This window comes from Dermochelys coriacea, chromosome 1, assembly GCF_009764565.3.
Source record: "Dermochelys coriacea isolate rDerCor1 chromosome 1, rDerCor1.pri.v4, whole genome shotgun sequence".
Lineage (NCBI taxonomy): Eukaryota > Metazoa > Chordata > Testudines > Dermochelyidae > Dermochelys > Dermochelys coriacea.
In genome coordinates, this window is record NC_050068.2 from 287539781 (window position 1) to 287560190 (window position 20410).

The 20410-nt window shown below is 39.6% G+C and overlaps 1 protein-coding gene across 1 annotated transcript in view; it reads right to left on the reverse strand.

Annotated features, from left to right (window-relative positions):
- Positions 1-20410, reverse strand: part of MYRFL (myelin regulatory factor like) — a 73643-nt gene that overhangs the window by 42994 nt on the left and 10239 nt on the right. Inside the window, exons 2-9 of the mRNA XM_038372943.2 lie at positions 20095-20185; positions 16231-16298; positions 15884-16142; positions 14485-14576; positions 12298-12448; positions 6234-6429; positions 4801-4877; positions 514-624 (exon numbers count right to left, since the gene is read on the reverse strand). Coding sequence (XP_038228871.1) covers positions 514-624; positions 4801-4877; positions 6234-6429; positions 12298-12448; positions 14485-14576; positions 15884-16142; positions 16231-16298; positions 20095-20185 — 1045 coding nt within the window. The remainder of the gene's footprint in view (positions 1-513; positions 625-4800; positions 4878-6233; positions 6430-12297; positions 12449-14484; positions 14577-15883; positions 16143-16230; positions 16299-20094; positions 20186-20410) is intronic.

The following is a 20410-nucleotide window of genomic DNA, read 5'->3' on the forward strand; positions in this document are numbered from 1 at the left end:
AACTTATTTTGCAGAATTGGAGGAAAATTAACACTTACTCTCTTTTTCATTCATTCTCTGTTAAATACTGTTTGGAGCCAATGCTCATTGAAGCCAATAGAAAGACTTCAGTATTGCCAACTCCAACCATTCAAGAAATCATTTATCAGGCCCCACAAAACTCATGAAATTGGCTACAAATAAATAAGCTTTTAAACTCTATATCTAGGTTTCTTTTTATTTGCATTCTGGTTTCCGAGCCGTTAAAGTATGACTTGGGTGATATTTTCCAGCTTTGTGCTGCAACCATGAGGACTAGAAACTTTTCTTTTTTTGATAGTAAAATGAAAACAGACTCTCACGTAATTCTAAAACTTCAGGAGCTGGGTCTTCAAGAAAGACACCAAAGACCATAAAACTCAAGATAAAATCATGAGAGCTGGCAACACAAACTTTCACAGATTATATCTGCCTCATTGTAAGCCAGGTCACTCCCCCCTTACACTCCCACCCCCCAGAGGGCCATCATGCTACCTTTGGTCAGGATTAGGTTTTCCCTTTTTTCTCATGTTATTTGCTGTTGTTTCACTGAAATGTAACCTTCCCAGTGTCACTTTGGTTGCCTGGTCTGCTGGTAGATCAAATCTAAAACAGAAAAAGGAAACAAGTTAAGAGGCAAACCACCCTCCACCTAGACCACTTCTGATTGTCCTGCAGGTTTGCTCAAGCTGATTAACATGCTTCATTTTTCCGATTTTATATACTGAGCTGTCAGCAGAGGCACCTCAGTACATGTGGAATGCTCCCCCACTTATAAAAATGTCACATTTTCTTCTTTTATGGCATCTTTCAACTTAGGTGCCAAAGCACATCAGCCTCACATTAACCAATTGATCACAACATTCTGTCAGGAAGTTGAGTAAGGGAGTGAATGTCGTCAGTCATATACAGTACCCAATCAAGAGGGGGAATATTTGGGTTCTTAGTAATATTCATATACTAAGTATCTCTGCACCAAGAGCCATACATAGCTGCACATAATAGGCCCATGGACATATATGGGTATTTGTTGCTAATTTAGGACACTACTATAGATCATTCAACCTACAGTAACACATTAACTAAACCGTAATTTCTCTCCTGTTTGTTTTTACCTATATTTGATTTGCATTTTTGTGTCCACTATTGCATGTAATGATGATCTGATCAAACATTTTTTCATGGACAAAGAATCGTCCAATTACTCACTTTTCATCTGGTGTAAATCAATGTTACTCCTTCAGTGTCAGTGGCACTACATCAAGTTACACCAGCTGAGAATCTATTCCTTGGTAGCTAGAAAAAGAACCGTGGCAGAAAAGGCTACGGGCTAATCTGTCCCCCATTTCCCAATTCAGCATTCACCTCTGTGGATTTTTTAATAGGAGATGTAACCTTTTCTGAAACTTAATGTGGCGATTTTTCTCTATGTCATATCTATCTGACATGCAGTGTTTTTGTAGCCATGTCAGTCCGAGGATATTAGAGAGAGAAAGTGGGTGAGGTAATATCTTTTATTGGACCAACTTCTGTTGGTAAGAGAGAGAAGCTTTTGAACCACACAGAGCTCTATTATGGAATTTTGCTGCTTTTCTCTTGGTATGTTGTACATCCAAAATGTTTTTGGTCAGATGTTTCTATCCATGTAGAAAAGTGATATGAATTTACCCATAAATCACACTGCTGTGTGAAAGGGTTGTTTTCGTCAAAATTTCTACCACCACAAGCAAATGTTGAGTCATAGGAAGCAGTCAATTCCAGTCCACGATTGCAACTGAAATATTTATATTAGTAACAAAAGGGAAGCGTTTAGCAGAGGTCAAACTACTAAGATACATGTGATATAAGCACACTGATCCCTGGGCAATGGTTTCTAGACAAACTACTCCCCTATAGAATTTTTTTTTGTTCTGTTCTGCTATACATTATATTTTGCTTTGCAGCTAAAAGGGCTTTTTTGTTTTCTTTTTCAAACTTTTTCAAAAATGTACATACTTTTTTTGTGTGATCCATCTGACACAAAGACAGATTTTAAGTAAACTCAAACAATAGGACTTGAACTGAAAAATAAAGCAGACTCTGTATCCACTAGACCTATACATTATTGGATTAATATTATGGCACCAGCTCTTCCTGCCTTTCATTATAAAATATAACGGGGCACACAGAAGGGAGCTGGAGGAGAGGAAATCCTTGCAGAACTTCTCCCGCATTAGGAGTTACCAGTGGAGTTCCTCAGGGATCGGTTTTGGGACCAATCTTATTTAATCTTTTTGTTACTGACCTTGGCACAAAAAGTGGGAGTGTGCTAATAAAGTTTGCAGATGATACAAAGCTGGGAGGTATTGCCAATTCGGAGAAGGATCGGGATATTATACAGGAGGATCTGGATGACCTTGTAAACTGGAGTAATAGTAATAGGATGAAATTTAATAGTGAGAAGTGTAAGGTTATGCATTTAGGGATTAATAACAAGAATTTTAGTTATAAGTTGGGGACGCATCAATTAGAAGTAACGGAAGAGGAGAAGGACCTTGGAGTATTGGTTGATCATAGGATGACTATGAGCTGCCAATGTGATATGGCTGTGAAAAAAGCTAATGCGGTTTTGGGATGCATCAGGAGAGGCATTTCCAGTAGGGATAAGGAGGTTTTAGTACCGTTACACAAGGCACTGGTGAGACCTCACCTAGAATACTGTGTGCAGTTCTGGTCTCCCATGTTTAAAAAGGATGAATTCAAACTGGAGCAGGTACAGAGAAGGGCTACTAGGATGATCCGAGAAATGGAAAACTTGTCTTATGAAAGGAGACTTAAGGAGCTTGGCTTGTTTAGCCTAACTAAAAGAAGGCTGAGGGGAGATATGATTGCTCTCTATAAATATATCAGAGGGATAAATATAGGAGAGGGAGAGGAATTATTTCAGCTCAGCACCAATGTGGACACAAGAACAAATGGGTATAAACTGGCCACCAGGAAGTTTAGACTTGAAATCAGACGAAGGTTTTTAACCATCAGAGGAGTGAAGTTTTGGAATAACCTTCCAAGGGAAGCAGTGGGGGCAAAAGATCTATCTGGTTTTAAGATTCTACTCGATAAGTTTATGGAGGAGATGGTATGATGGGATAATGGGATTTTGGTAAGTAATTTATCTTTAAATATTCAGGGTAAATAGGCCAAATCCCCTGAGATGGGATATTAGATGGATGGGATCTGAGTTACTATAGAAAATTCTTTCCTGGGTATCTGGCTGGTGAATCTTGCCCATGTGCTCAGGGTTTGGCTGATTGCCATGTTTGGGGTCGGGAGGGAGTTTTCCTCCAGGGCAGATTGGAGAGGCCCTGGAGGTTTTTTTGCCTTCCTCTGTAGCATGGGGCATGGTTGACTGGAGGGAGGCTTCTCTGCTCCTTGAAGTTTTGAACCATGATTTGAGGACTTCAATAGCTCAGACATGGGTGAGGTTTTTCATAGGAGTGGTGGGTGACATTCTGTGGCCTGCGCTGTGCAGGAGGTCGGACTAGATGATCAGAGTGGTCCCTTCTGACCTTAGTATCTATGAATCTATGAATCTAGGAGTAGGCTTTGACATGCACACTTCCCCTTGCCCTTTTTCTTAACCATCCCCCTAAACTTCAGATGGAACAGGCAGTTCTGAGTGCCTGGAACACACAGATCTTGTAGATCGCTGGAGATTTCCAAGCCATCTGTGCCCCACATCTCCAAATCAACTCCAGTGCCCCCTCTTCTGCTTCTGGCTCTCTAGTGCTCTGGGGGTCCATGCTGCCAGGGACTCCTGTAAACACTGTTGTTGTGGTATAAGTCCCAAGTGTTCAGGAGCTCTGCATATAAATTAAAAGTCTCAGGTCTCTTTGCTTTTTGTTGGATTGGTTGCTGGTGTGAGGGGGAATGTGCATTTCTACACAACCATTGGGTGCCTGCTACAATAAAGACACATATGTCATCAAAATTCAAAGAATCCTCTAGCAAACATGTTTTACCAAAAATAAAGCCCCCGCTCCCCCAAAAAAGCATTTCTTGTGTTTCAGAGAGACAAGGGCCTTTTTACATAAACCAACTGAGACATTAACAGTTCAGGAGAATGGCTATGATGTTGCAACACTTGAGGAGGAGATCAGGCAATAAATCAGGGGAAGCAGGTTTAGAAAGGAGATGTCTGATATTGACACAAATAGCCTATCAGCAGCGAGAGGAAAAGGAAGTATGAGGAAGTACAAAAGGCTTTTAGTAAGTTTGACTTAGGGCTTGTCTACGCTACAATATTAGGTCGACTTAAATTAGGTCAGCCACAGCAGTAATGAAATCAGCTGTCAGTGTCCACACTGCCCTCCGTCTGCTGGTGGTGCGTGTCTTCACCAGGAGCACTTGCACAAATTGTAGTGGGGCATTGTGGGGCACTAACAACCATGCTGGGCTCATAGCTGGAGCCCTCTCAGCCACCAGGGCTGACGGCCTGAGCTGTGAGCTCAGTCCAGGGCTCAGTTTCACAGGAGGAAAGCTAGCAGCAATGAAATTGACACTCTTGTCAGTTTCACTGCTGCTATTTCTTCACATTTTGTCTGGGGCTCCAGCTGGCGGAGCTCACAGCTGGAGCCTCTCCCCCTCCCCCAGGGCTGACATGCACTCCTCACTTTGTGACTCAGTGAAGTCAATTAGAGTTTTGCTTGAATAAAGACTTTAGGGCCAGGCCTAGAATTACCATCTATTTGTCATGGAACAACAATTCCTGGTGAGGAGAATGGGGAGGGAGAAAAAAATTCTTACTTAACAGGATTGAAAGATTTTTTGCTTCGGTCCAACTGAGACTGTTCAATGGTGATTATCTGATTTGGGGCGTCCACCTATAGTTAAAAGAAAATAACCTTTTCAAGTACAAATTTCAAAGTGTGACAGGTTACACCTTTAAAAGGTTAATTTTCTCACAAATAAATGTAAAAGGTTGTAGTGAGAATAGACCAAAAGTCAATATGCAAATTAACTAAAAAACCAAACTCTCTCAATTGTTGTCGAACCACATATATAGCGACATAGGAATCGCAAGCTGTTCAGAGCAGTGTTTCACTAATCCAGACTCATGGATCCCACCGTAGCCAGTTAATAAGGGAGATTTCAAAGCCTCCATCATGGACAATTATGCAATATGTCAAGGGGAAAGTTTCTTCCTGATCCCAAGTTGTTAATGCTTGGTTTATGTCCTGAAGCATAAGTGTGGATATCTTTTATGAATATTTATACAAACCAGGAAATTCCAGAAATTCTTTTAGACCTGTCTAAACCTTTTCCCAATCCTGTCAAGCTCTTTTTTCAGTAATACCATGTGACAGTGAGTTCCACCAGTTAACTATGTATTAGAGTTCTAAGAAGCATGAAGCAAAGCAAAGTTATTAACTACAGTATACTTTAAAAATACCTATATAGATATTTAAAACCACTACCCTCTTCTGGTAAATAAAAACTAGAGCAAATCTTTCAGACAGAAAGGAACTTAAATACAAGAGCATTGCTATACACAAAAGGCATTGACGATGAGAAATGAAATTTTGGGTTCCACTTGACTGGCTGGAGAGAGCTTGGTTAAATTTCATAGATTCAGGCCTCTGCCATTATCCAAAGATGACCTCCACTTCTGTTTTGCAGAAATTCCCCTCTAAACTATCATTCCCCACCCAAACCATGTACCGTCTTCCCACCCCGACTGTTTATGTATACAGTAAGCCTGATAAATCGAGCTGGCAGAATTGTTCATAATGACCAATTTAGCCCTTTTTCTGTTTGTGGATTGTCTGGGAATAGAATTCGAATTTTATAATTTTTGTGAACAACTTTTTTCAATTAGTCCTTATTCATGGTATGCGATTGACCACCTAAGTCACATGGTACCATCTGTATTCTCTGATTGGATGACAAACTAACAGGAGGGAAATCAGTGTTATCATGATAGCTGTACAAACATTACACCCTTCAGCACACATCTGCACAAGTATGCACAATCTCACTATCTGAACACATCCTGATGAACAAAATGTTGCCCATTCTATCAGTCACCAAAAAACTATCAAAAAGGGTCATCAGTAATTAAATGAATTCCGTTTTTTATTAAAATAAATTACTGCAACTGCTTTTTGCACTATTCCTCCTGCTCTATTGATAATCACATACTTATAATGAAGAGAAATTAAAAGCACAGGGAGACTTACCTTAATTCCAAAAGTTTTCAAGTAAAACTTTTCGATAGGTTTCAACCCCAGCTGGGTTTTGACATATTTTGGATTCCCAACAACACTGATGTGGACTGTGATCTGGAAATGGTTCTTCTTCTGGCATACAAAAGCATCATCTGCTGTTGAAAAATTAAATCCTTTGTCTGTGACAATGTGGTATCCTACATCAGGGCTACGAAAATAGGAATAAAGAACGGCTGCAGTAAGCAAACATACATTTCAGTGACAAACCCTGCTCATGTTCCTTTGGGTGAAGTTAAATAAATAATGAAATTCTAGGACTGGAAGGGACCTTGAGAGGTCATCTAGTCCAGTCCCCTGCACTCATGGCAGGACAAAGTATTATCTAGACCATTCCTGACAGGTGTTTGTCTAATCTGCTCTTAAAAATCTTCAATGATGGAGATTCCACAACCTTCTTAGGCAATTTATTCCAGTGCTTAACCACCCTGACAAAAGTTTTTCCTAATGTCCAACACCTAAACCTCCCTTGCTGAAATTTAAGCTCATTGCTTCTTGTCCTATTCTCAGAGGTTAAGAACAACAATTTTTCTCCCTCAACCTTTTATGTACTTGAAAACTATTATGTCCCCTCTCAGTCTTCTCTTTTCCAGATTAATCAAACCCAATTTTTTCAGTGTTCCCTCATAGGTCATGTTTTCTAAACCTTTAATCATTTTTGTTGCTCTTCTCTGGACTTTCTCCAATTTGTCCACATCTCTCCTGAAATGTGGTGCCCAGAACTGGACACAATACTCCAGTTAAGGCCTAATCAGCACAGAGTAGAGTGGAATAATTACTTCTCGTGTCTTGCTTAAAACACTCCTGCTAATACATCCCAGAATGATGTTGATTTTTTTGCAACCGTGTTACACTGATTAAATGAAAGTGGGATTATGTATAATCTCAAGCAACAGATCTACATGTGTACATGTGTTCATAGGTGTCGACTCTGTGGGTGCTCCGGAATTCAAGTGCCCACAGGGAAAAATTAGTGGGTGCTGTGCACCCACTAGCAGTCAAGCTCCCTGCCCCACCCCGCCGCTTCACCTTCTCCTCCACCGCCTCCTCCCAGTGCACAGCATCTCCGCTCCTCCCTCCCTCCCAGTGCTTTCCACCACCAAACAGCTGTAGCAAGCTCTGGGAGGGAGGGGGGGAGGAGCAGGAACATGGTGCGCTCAGGGAAGGAAGTGGGGAAGAGGTGGGGCTGGGGCAGGATTTGGGGAAGGAGTTGAATAGGGTCAGGGAGGGGGCAGAGTTGGGGCGGGGACTTTAGGGAAGGGGTTGGAATGGGGGCGGGAGGAGGCGGGGCAGGGGTAGGAGTAGAGGTGGGCCAAGGACCCACCATTGCGAGAAGAAGTCGGCAGCTATGCATGTGTTGTTCTTTTATCTTCATAAGGGTAGGACTAGGAATTCTTTTTAAATTGACTTGTAATTCTACTCTGGCACCTTACATATAGGAAGGTTAAGAGTGGGGGAAGTTTACACAATTCTCGCTTACAAATCATATAGAAAAGCACACCTTCAAACCATATCAGTTTATTCCCAGAGCTCAAAACACACCACTACAAGTAACTGAGCTGAAAATGCATTGTGTTTATTGACATGCCAATCAGCCAAGTAGACATCTTGCTTTGTTCCGGAATTCATGCAACCAAACACTTTCACAGTAGCTTTTGAAGTGGAGTAGAGTTTTACTCAGGCCAAACATACAACTGTTGACACATGCACTCTGGAAAGATCTCCATAAAGCACTGTTTTATAGTGCTGTTCCTCATCCACAAAGTAATGGAACCCTATTCTACTTATTGGAAGGGATAATTTATAAGCTAGAGAGAAAAGTTCTCTGTCTTTATATTCCCTGATTCAGAGCACATCAGGGAAAGGGATCAAAAGATCTTCCAGAAAGAACCAGTGAATTAGCCACCCAGACAATGGTTGCAGTCTGCTGACGTAAGTGATTGATAATCTTGAAGTAACAGGACTACATGGCAAATCTTCCAGATACGAAGAATGACTTTCCTCATTAATGACAGATGTGATGATAATGATCAAGTTCCACTATGGAACCCCCCATTAGCACAGCCATTAATGACAGCTTTTCAAGACTAATCCATTTATTTGCTCATTATAGGTTGGAAGGATTTAATATAAAAATTTTACAAAAGATTTATAAAGACTATCATCTTTTGAACAAACTTTAATCATGGATTTTTTGGCATAGAGAGCAAAGCTAAAAAGGCTTCATAAACTACCATACTGCTTCTGAATTCACTTGTTTTTTTTAACGTAAGTCATAATGAGTATAGCAGGTTTTAAAGAAGAAGAAGAAACTCCTTAAGCCTCTATATAAATTCTGAAATTTCTTCTAGGAAAGGGCAATGCCAATTTATAAGATGACGATTTAAAGCAATTTCTGAACATTTGCTTAAATGCAGACACACAGGTCAAGAAATAGAAGTACATCTTTTCCTTCCTCAAGAGGAATGATTTGGGTTGAAGGTTATTCTGAAGAGTACTGTCATGTTTGGATTCTTACCTACTGTACCCAGGTACATCTTCATAAAGCAGTTAAGAAACACATGGAGTATCTAGGCCTGATTTTGCAAGGAGTTTTATTGGGATTTGAAGGTGCCCAGCCTTTTCCTTTGCCTAACTAGGGCTCAATTATGTTTCTCATGAGTCTGAGCCATGGTGCGGCTGGGGAGGAGGCAGACGGCTGGAATGCTAGCATGAGGAGGCAGCATGCTTCACCTGTCTATGCCTCTGTAATGTTGACAGTGCTCCTCCAGTGCAGCTTTCCTGGAATACACTCCACATCAGCACACCTCTGCCTGGATTGCTAGCAAATCCAACAGAATTTCTTTCATAGCCCTGGGATGGACTCTGTGTGGACTCCATGCAGAGGCCCAAGGTGTATGGGAGGGGAAGAGAAATGTTCTCTCAGACCTTTCTTCCCACTCATCTAAGGGGAGGTGTAATCTGATCCACAGAGTTAAATCACAGACTGAGAGCCAGTCCTTCTAGCCCTCCACACATGGAGCTGCCACTGAAGTTGATATCAGTTCCATGGTCAGAGGGGTTGCAGGATCAGAACCTTCAGGCCCAGGATATACAAAGGTTTATGCACAAGTGGTCCAACTGATGTCAGTAAAGTTGCTCACGTGAAAAAGGATAATCATGCACATAAAACATTGAAGATCATGCCCTGTATGTGCGTTACGAAAACAGTCAGCCGTGACTTGAGGCCATTTCTAGTGCACTGACTAACAATGCCTTACACATCTCTTTAAAATGTAGCTGTAAATAAATCCTTTAGCAGCAGCAGCAAATTAAATAGATAGAGTGCAAGTGGAGGAGAGTTTGTTAACTGATGGATTTAAATATTTAAAGGGAGTTGTAAACATTTTTGCACTTGAAAACAAACAGATTAGGGTTTTTTTTAATATAAATACATAATTCTGTTTCCCCTAAATCAGGGATTCTCAAACTTCATGGCATCACAGCCCCTTTCTGACAACAAAAATTACGACACGACCCCATGAGGGGGATTGAAGCTTGAGCCCGCCCAAGCCCCGCCCACTCAGGCGAGATGGGGGCAAAGCCAAAGCTCGACTCCCACCACCCTGGGTGGGGGGCCAAAGCCGAAGCCCAATTGCTTCAAGCCCCAGGCAGGTAGCCTGTAACCTAAGCCCTGCCACCCAGGACGGAAGCCTGATCTCACCACCCAGGCATGAAGCCCTTGGGCTTCAGCCCTGGGTGGTGGGATTCGCACTTCGGCTTTGGCCCTGGGCCCCAGCAAGTCGAACACGAGCCCTGGTGACCCCATTAAAACAGGACTGTGACCATTTACACACATGAATAGTTCCATTGAACTTAATGGGACTACTAACATGTATAACATTAAGCACATTCTTAAATGTTTGCAGGATCAGCACCTGATTTTATTTTAATTAGCATTTACACTCCAACTGCTGAAGGCTGAAAAACTAACACTCAAAAGCCAGAATTTTCAGAAATAACTAGTAATTTTGGGTGTCCAAATTGAGACACCATAAAGGGGCCATCTTTTCTGAAAGCGCTGAGCATCCACCCTCTGAAAACTCAGGCCACTTTAAGGTGTTTCAGATGGGATATCCCAAAAACTGAGGCCCACAAAAATCAGCAGTTACCTTTGAAAATCTTAACCCATGACTTAATAGTTAGCTGAAATTTGAGAATTTTTTTTTTTTAATAGAAACAGGCCAAAGCCACACAGCTCAGATTTAAATTTTCCCAGAACAAGGGAATTTTCAGATCTAGAATTTTAGCTCCATCTCATCTTCGCTTTTATAACAAGAACAAATTGGCTCTTGAGACAACATGTTTCAGAATGGAATCCCACCTGCTGTAAACTGTGAAGGTGAAAATACCAAAGATTAAAAGAAAATGGCACTTTTTTCTTAGAAACAAAATTCTAAAAAAAGAGGAAATAGTAAGTTTTTTAGGCTCAGTGACAATCTATATAGACTTAGCAGTGATAATACTAACGTTCTTTTGACACAAACAGGATATAATATCAGGAAGCAGAGAAATTCTGTACACAGATCATAACTACAATGCATCTTGGGAGAAAGACTACTAACACGGACCTATACTAAAAAAAAAAAAAAAGATGCTAATCCCATTAGTGACCAAATAATGGTCATAATTTATCTATTTAGGTACTTTTATGGTAATCATCATAGTATCTGTTCCTTGAAATAATGCACCAAAAAAGTACATCAGTTTTAAGTTTTGAACATCTGGGAAATTAAATAGCTGATAAGACTGGATTCAGAGCCTATCACCTCTAATTCACAGCTGAAATGTAGTCATTGACTAAAAGTGGATGTGCAATATATTGGCTGTGGAAGGCCACTTCCTCGTGGAGAGGTATCCAGGCCAGAATCACCTCTCCAAGCCCAGTGGGAGGCTTGTAGGCTTTCCCAGCAAAGGCACCAAGGTTTGAAAGGCAGAGACATTGAACTATTGGCTCACCCTTAAAACAGTCCCTTCAGAGTAAAAAGAAAAGGAGGACTTGTGGTACCTTAGAGACTAAGTACACAAGTACTCCTTTTCTTTTTGCGAATACAGACTAACACGGCTGCTACTCTCAATCCCTTCAGAATGGGGTTGTGTTAAAAACAAACAAAAAAAAACAACCCACACCTCATATTGCAGCTACATAGTGCTGTCTGTGCATAAATGGGAGACACTAATGTTCAGGGCTGAACATGACGCACCCAAATTAACCTTTTTTGGCAAGTGTTTTTTGGCAAGTGTTTTTTTTATTTTTGGAGGGTGGAACTGGAGGAAAATACAAGCTAACCCTAGCACTTAAAAAACTTCTCTACTGTGCACAGTGACTAATTGCTGCAACCCTGGGGGATAAACAAGCTGACGTGGAAGGATCTCTGCTAAAAAAATGTTCTCAGAATACGAGAACATAGAAAATTGGGGGATGGAGGGAGGATTGAACTTGCAGTGACCTTTCCGAAGGTAATATGTTGATATTGGGGAGGTTTTTTTCCCCTTTTGTTGCTGCTGCAAAATTCTGTGTCTGTACAGGCAAACTCTAAAAACAAGTGCACAATATTAAAACCTTGTAGCATAGGTTATAAGAGCCCATGCAGCAATAACAAAGTAACAAAGGTAACTACATTAAGAGGACCTAGGCCATGGGAAGGTGATGTGCAGTATGTGCAATAGTTACTTGCTCCAATTGGTTTTGCCAAAAGGAGGGAAAAAATCAAATAGATTTAAGTTAGCTTGGAAGTGTTCTCATGCCTGAAGCCACCTGATTTAGAGTCCATCTGCTGTGTTGAAAAAAAAATATATCAGAATGCTTGGCATGAACATTCAGTGATTCCTTAAAATCTGGTGAACAGATTCATCCTCACTTCTGACTGTCACTTTCCCTCCCCACCTCATTTCATTCTGAAAACTACATATACCATTTATTTCAGCAGCTCAGTGCAAACAAACAAAAATAAATCCAAGTGTAAATATCTATGCTTACAGTTTTTCGTAACTATAGTTAAATAAGCTGCTCCAGTGAGAAGTTTGATACGGCTGCCATGTTAGAGTCTGATAACATTTGTCCACAGCCGCTACATTCTGTCCATCGCTGTCATAGTCTTGCACTTCAGTGCCACAGTCCTTTACTGTCACTGTGAAGAGACAAACACCACAGTTCATTTGCTACATGCCAGGGCTAGCCAGTAACACTGCAGAAAACCAGCAAATAAAAAAAAGTTGTTTTCCTTTGTAGCTATTCCGAAAATATTTTCCTGCCTTTTTTTTTTTTATTGTCAAAGAGCATTTGTTTTTTGGTTTTTTTTTACCTTTCATGCTCTAAGATATCACTCAGGTAGCACTGCTTTTAATTCTTCTACTCTCCCCCACCCCCAAAAAGGCAACTTTTACATGGCAAAAAAAAAAATCATTTGTCAGCTAAGCATTTTAATTTTTGAAATAATCGTTTTGTGACAAGATCTAGCAAAGGAAGAAGAAATGCCAGAAATATCAAATACCCCACCCCTTGCAATAAGCTTAAAATAAAAAATCTACCAGTCCAAACAAACAAATATTTAGTTCCATAACAAAGAAAAGAAAAAAAGAAAAAAAAAAAAAGAAGTAACATTCAGCCATTCAAACTGGCTGGCCAATCACTGCTTAATGCTTTATCATGAGAAACATCCCAGACTGCCGATTACATCAGCTTGAAGCAGCCAGCGTCAGTGCTGACGCTTGAGATACTCCACATGTCATGACGGCTGAGGAGCACTTCATGTGGGAGACAAATAAATGGAGTGGAGTCCAAAATATAGCATACACTACAGTGAGCAAGGAATCTAAGAATCCTTACGTAGCCTAAGGCGGCACTGTGTGACAGAAAGAGCACAGTACTGTTGAAATAATTGCAGCCCAGAGCCCTTAGCTGCAATAACTGTGTTTCTGACAGACAGCTGGGTGAATACTACAAACAATGTTCTCTGGTTACTCATTTCGATTTTTAAACTAATTTCCTTCTGCCATGTTTGAGCCCCTTGTGTGTTCACAGTCCACTAAAATTGAGCCACTGGGTTTTACTGACAAATGTTTTCACAGAGCAAATTTCAAAGCTGAATCACCATTATTAAAATCTAACATTTTAAATTCAGATAAGCAAGCATCTACAACTGCTTGTTTATCCATTCCATCAGGAATAGTAGCAATACCATGTGACTCATCTGACCAATCACAATTTACCAACACAGCTCAAACAACAGATACTTAAAGAAAGGTTTGGGGTCAATCCATATACTAGTTGATAAAAGAAACCACCACAAAAATTCATCTAATAATTTCAAACAACTTATAAGTCTGAAAGAGTGCCAGGCTTCTGACTATGCAGTGTTGTTGTAGCTGTGTCAGTCCCAGGATATTAGAGAGACAAGGTGGGTGAGGTAATATCTTCTATTGGACTAACTTCTGCTGGTGAGAGAGACAAGCTTTCAAGCTACACAGAGCTCTTCTTCAGGTCTGGGAAATGCACAAAGAGTGTCACAGCTAAATACAAGCTTCTCACTGAAAGGCTTAAATTCATCAGATAAATTGTTCATTGTGAACTAACTATTCGGTTACATACAACCTCATATGCCAAAGTTGAATCAATCCTGTAGAAGCCCAATGAGCCTTTTGGTACATATGGACTATTATAGACTCAGCATTTTCATCATGATAAAACCCTGAATTATATTAATGTTGGGGAAAAAACAAAGAGCTTTTATCAGACCCTTATATAGATACATTTTATAGAAGAAAGGGAGCTGTCAAATCAGATGGCGAGTGACGCTGAAATGCATTCTCTTCCTTTCTTCTGCCCCCCACATTAATGACCTGTTAAGCTGACCCAAGATGGTTTCCATGCCCTAGTGAACTTTGTGTTGACTAGGTCAACTGAGTACAGAATCCTTTATGTTCCACAGGCTCACGCATGTAAGAAGGACAGAACCCTTTGGCTGAAGAGTGCACTCAGTGTGTGTGAACAATTAAAGTTTCATCTGTAACCTGCAAAAACAGATAGTTCCTCACTTTTGAACAAACAATGAAGAAAATTGTCTGAAGGAGCCTGTCCTGTCAGGTTTAATACTGTTATCTTTTCTGAGCCAGCACTAGCGTGACTGTCAAAATGTCCTAGTGGTCAACAATATGAAACACTTACCCTGCAGAGAGTTGTTAGTCCATAGTGGAGAATCAGTGGCATCTTCTGACAATTGTGAGTGCCTTCTCTTTTTAGCTGATGCCAGGGAAATACTTAAAAAAAAATACATTGTACATTAGTACTCCACAGAATAACTAAAGGTATAAGATAACACCCAAGTACCTGATTTCCAACAGAACTTTTACTCGAGTTCTGATTCTGTTTTATTTTTACTGAATTAAGTGACTTATGCTTTTCAGTCTTAAATACCAGTGTCCTTTTTATTCCATGTGACCAAGGAATTCACCCTTTTTAAAGCAAGTTTTACATACACAGCACACCACAGAGATTGAGTTTGTTTTGGGCCAGTTGTACTAAAATCCCAGCCTTATTCCTGAATGGGTTTAGTCAGACAGGGGAAAACTCTGTTCCCTCCTCTGTGGAGAAGGAAAAAGGCCATTTACAGAGTTTCTGCTATATAAGGAGGAGGGGGATATGATGCACCTCTTGTGCAGCATGGAGTCTAGTTCCACATGGGAGAAGAGACAGGGCTGGAGGATCTGCCGCTAAATGGATCTTTGAGACCTTTAATTTGCCACCCAGACAGGTGTAGTGGCAAGGGCTACAAGTCAAAATAGATTCCAGTCCACAACCTGGGGGATGGTTACCCTTTCCCTGCCAAGGTATTTTGATTAGGCACTGAGGGAAAGGGGTTTTGCCTTAATCTTTATTTGTTTTATTATTAAGCACCCAACACATTTTGGTGGCTGAAGACTATATCAAGTATATAATGAGTATTCGGTTTTATCACACGAGTAAGATGAGCTGGTTTTTCTCATGCCTCATGTCAGAATGTTAACTTGTGAAAATAAAATCCCTCAAATGGGTGTTGTAAAATACCAGAGATATTTCTGCCATCCCAGCTACTCATTAGCTTACAATCTCTCTCTAACCTTGTAACTTTTTATTGAATTGAATTGCTTTTGGTTTTAATCTGTTTTTTAATCTTTAAAATATGGTGCTTAAAGAACAATAGCCGATAAGGATCCCATAAAATGTCTAAACAGAGCCACCATGTGGAGAAACTTGTACCCACAGGTATTTTTCTACACATGGTTCTTTCCAGACTGAAACCATATAGCTCTTAAGAGCAGCTGCCACCTTCCCTTTTCTGACAGGTTTCAGAGTAGCAGCCGTGTTAGTCTGTATTCGCAAAAAGAAAAGGAGTACTTGTGGCACCTTAGAGACTAACAAATTTATTAGAGCATAAGCTTGCATCAGATGCATCCGATGAAGTGAGCTGTAGCTCACGAAAGCTTATGCTCTAATAAATTTGTTAGTCTCTAAGGTGCCACAAGTACTCCTTTTCTTCCCTTTTCTGTATCTGCCTTCCTTCCTACATAATAGAATTATACCTTACCCAGCACTATGAGAGGCCCTTGGCTGAAGGTAGGAATAATTTAAACCCAGACAGCTGGAGGATATAGAAGTATTCCAGGGAGACATGGCATTATCTGTCTTGAGACAACAGTCTTGGGGAACACCACAAGAATGTCCATTGGTGCTCACGTCAGAGAAACTGTCAGGGTATCTACAAGGAAACGTATCGGGTGCCCCCGCAGAAGGGAAGGAAAGTGACGGCCGCAGTCCAGTGGGCCCTGAAGCATCATAATGTAAAGCTGCAAGGAATAACAAATGAAACATTTCAAACAAAGAGAATAGAAAGAATGCTAATAGTACAGTAAGATTAGAACTCGCACAACCCACCCTTCAGTTGTGCTGGAGAATATGGTTCTGATCCTGAATCTGGCGGGGATTCTGGTAACAGGCTTTGCCTGGAGATGAAAAGGATATTTTTATTTCACTAAGAAAAGAAATGCATAATAATCATAAGCCAATCTTTAACTACCTCAAACCACATGAGTAATTCATAATATATGGACCTGGTAGTCGTAAAGGCTTGGCCTGCCTATAAAAATTTAAAATTCCCTTTCTCTCTAGGCTGTGGATGGGAGATGCCCAGTATCTTCATCAGCAGAAGGTATCAGCTTTAGATAAATTTGTTCTGGCTTATGCTTTGGCCTCCAAAGGACTTCAGCGCTGTGGAAATTAAGAGACGCAAAGTAGGAATAGTGGAGAGGAGAGGGAACGGGACACAATGGAAGGAGGTTGAATTTGCATTTGTCTGATTCAGATAGAAACTAGAGCCAGACCCCTGCAAACTCACTGGGAAAGAGGGAGTTCAGGGCAAGGTTTCCAGGCAAGAAGCGCACTTTGCTCAGCGCCCTCAGGCAGTCTATTTGGACTCATTTTCATCCCCATGTAATTTTTCAGCTCAGTTTGGAAGACCTTAACAGGGGATCAATATTTGTATTTTTCATAGCTAACTCCCAAAATGCTCAGGAATACCGAGGATTGGTAGATTTTTTTTTTTTTTAAATGCACACAGCCCTGCTGAGGCAAAAGCACAAAAGCCAGCGTAACCTTATCATTTAAGACCAGCTATTCATACCATATAATAAACCCCACTCCCACTTTGTTCGACCGATGGGGTAGCTGCCCAGAACAGTCTCGGTGCCTATGGTTGCATTTTAGAAATCTGAATGAATTAAAATACATTACAAATGATATTTTTGTTAGGCTCATAACCATGCAAGCCAGTCTCAGACATCACACTACATTAAAATGGTCTGTAAAGATAAGAGCTGCATGTGTAACCCATTGGCCAGTGTATTGTGTGTCCCCAGTCAACATAGGGTCTCTTACAGCTCTAAATTTAAGAGGTTGACTCTCCATTTCAAGCTGCTGAGCTGCTCCTCCACCCTCATTCAATTCCTGATGTTGGCCAAGAGGCAGCTCTCACACATACACTCCAGCTGGGACTGTGAAAGGAGCCCAAGGCAGGGAATTGCTTATGCAATAACATTGTCATTTTCCTAGAACTGGAAGAGACCCTCAGTTAAAGGTAGGAATTATTTAAATGCAAAAGGAAATGGAAATTCAGTCAAAGTTGGGTGCATAACTCCCATAGGCTCTTTTGTAAATTTCAGCCTGAATCTCTACTTTGAAACGCTGCTTGAGAAATTGATGTGTAGGATTTATAAATAGACAGGTTAATAAAAGAAAGCTAATAGCAAAGGATTTTTTTTGGGTGGTGCGGGAGGAGCACTATCTGCTTGTACAACACCCAGTGGCCTGCTACAAGGTTAAATAGAAAGCAATTATTTAAAAGGATGCTGTTAAGTTAAAAATATTAACACAAAAATGCCCTTACCTCTATTGCAAACGCTTTTTGTGATTAAAATAGAGTTTCAGTGATCTAGTTTACATTCTACTATTTATACTGTTTAATTTTGTATGTCTTACTTTGTACACTATGAAAGACAAGTCAGTTTCACTTTTGTTTGCAATCCATTTCACTTACATGTTGTGGTGCATTTCAAGGTTCTATTGCTCTTGATTATATAAAATGTCACATTTATAAAAACCTACATTTTGGACCAGATGTGACTCGGTGAATGTCCTTTAAGAAGTGAGTATATGAATAACATTTAAAGTTTTCTTCAGAGTAAGGAGATATTTCTAGAGCTTTTAAAAACTGTATTTAACATTTAAACATTGTTTTCTAACTTTTAACAAACTAGAGTTAGGAAACTGATTTACAGATTTACAGTTCAAATTTTATGAGGCAAAAGCCTGTAACTTCCCTTATATATACACTGTATGTTTCCTGGTTTCAAACACTGCCTCCGGTACCCATCTAATTTCTGTTTTATATTTCAAATGAAAGTCCAACAACATATTTTAAGCACTACTAGAAGAAGGAAAGTAAACAGTCATTGAAAGGGGAAGGAAACTACTGTAGATTCAAGTTGGAAAAATACCATGGTTTTGTGTTTAAAAAAAAATGTTTGAAATAAACTTGAATCACAAACTTGGTACATCCATTAAGTATCCACTTGGGAAACAAAAATTCAATATTTTACTTTTCATTTGTCCCTTACTTTTTGTCTTTACTATGGAAAAAGGTGGGGAAAACCACATATTGCTTCAGCTTCACTGTGCAAAAGGAGAGAAGTGCAGATTATGTATTCCATGGCACTCACAATTTTTAAAAACATATAATAGCAACTCACTGAGATTCTACTCTGTTTGTGCCTGCAACATAGTATGCATTGTTCCTAAAGAGCATTTCAAAATGTAAGTGCAAAAACTTATTTGGGCCACTTTTTATATTCACTGCACCATGCCTGATATCTTTTGTATCAGCGTTGTATCCTTGCTCCTTCTTAGTAATATGAATATCTTCTTTCAAAAAAACAGAGAAAAAGTTTTATTAATATACTTTTCTCTTTAATGGAATTGTGTATAATTTTCTTTTATCTGTATTTTAAATATGCCCAGGCTCTACATGTGGATTTATACGGATTTCTCCGTAAAACTTTATTTTTGGTTTTGTTTTTCATACTTCAATGCAGAGAATAATTTTAGTTACCGAATTTTGACAAGAATAGTTATTGAACTGTTAATCTAATAATTAATAAAATGTTACTACACTTCACTATAGTTAAAAATCAGTTAAGCCCCCAAAATACAATACATTTGATATTTTGTACCCCCCCCACACATTTTTATTTATGTATATATAAAAAGACTTACATGATTATACAGCAGTTATCTACAAGTATATAATATTATATCTCCTGTAGATTCATAGTGGTGGTAGTAGATATGGAGTAATAGACTTTTCCTATTTAACCTGTTAACTGGTCATGAGAAGTGAAGTCTCATTTTAAAGGAGGTTTAATCATCTGTAATCTGGTTCTTTCTATATGCTTAGTGATACTAAAAATTAAGACTGCAAGTATCCAAGTAAAGCATTCCTTATATTCTTATTTTTTCTCTGCCTGCAAACTGAGATAAAGTTTATTCATAATTCATGAATGAAAATGGGTCAGTAATAGCCTTTAGCCCACTGTAAATCTGTGCAGTGTATGTGTATGTCCAGAATGAGAAATGGCATGAGGTTTTACCCTCCCCTATCACAAACATTCTTTGACCTTGTGTTGGCAGATTTCAGGCTTTGAATAATAATCTTTTGTATTTAATGACAGTCATCTGGCAGTTAGGATGAATTATCTGTGTTTTAAGGTCTGATAGATTTGTGGTCCATCGTAAGTTGTCCTCAATTATGCTCTATAGAATGGTGTATCATTGTTATTTACAAATTATTTTTTAAAGAGATCAATGAGTTGTTTCTTAGTTATGAAAGGGACATTAGGATGGAAGCAGCAGTTCCTATCCACAAAAAAGTAATATGTTTGACATGTTTAAATTTACCACAATAACTAATGTGAAAGTTATCAATGAGCCTATCCTTCAGTATCATCCACGCCTTTAACTCTACTGTACCTTAAAAGAAAATCATGTTTCAATTGCCATCTCCCTCTCTTTTTTCAAGACATATAGCTTCAAGAAAGGATCAGGACCTCTGTTTGATTGTTACTTTCTGTAGAACACAGATTTGAATGGGACTTGAGGTGTGATTGCTGTGTTCACACAGTAGCAATGTTGTGATTACAGAACCCAAGAAATGTGCTAACAAGTTCAGTTCTCATTGCTAATACTTACAAGGCTCCAAATTCCAAGTCACTGCCAAGGAATTCTTCCAACATACTTGTATCCACCATAGCATTCTCCAGGGCTCCATGCACATCTTGCCCTTCAATTAAAAACAAAGAAAGATTGACATTCAGTCCATGTTTCAGAGTAGCAGCCGTGTTAGTCTGTATTCACAAAAAGAAAAGGAGTACTTGTGGCACCTTAGAGACTAACAAATTTATTAGAGCATAAGCTTTATGTAGCTCACGAAAGCTCATGCTCTAATAAATTTGTTAGTCTCTAAGGTGCCACAAGTACTCCTTTTCTTTATTCAGTCCATGGTTTC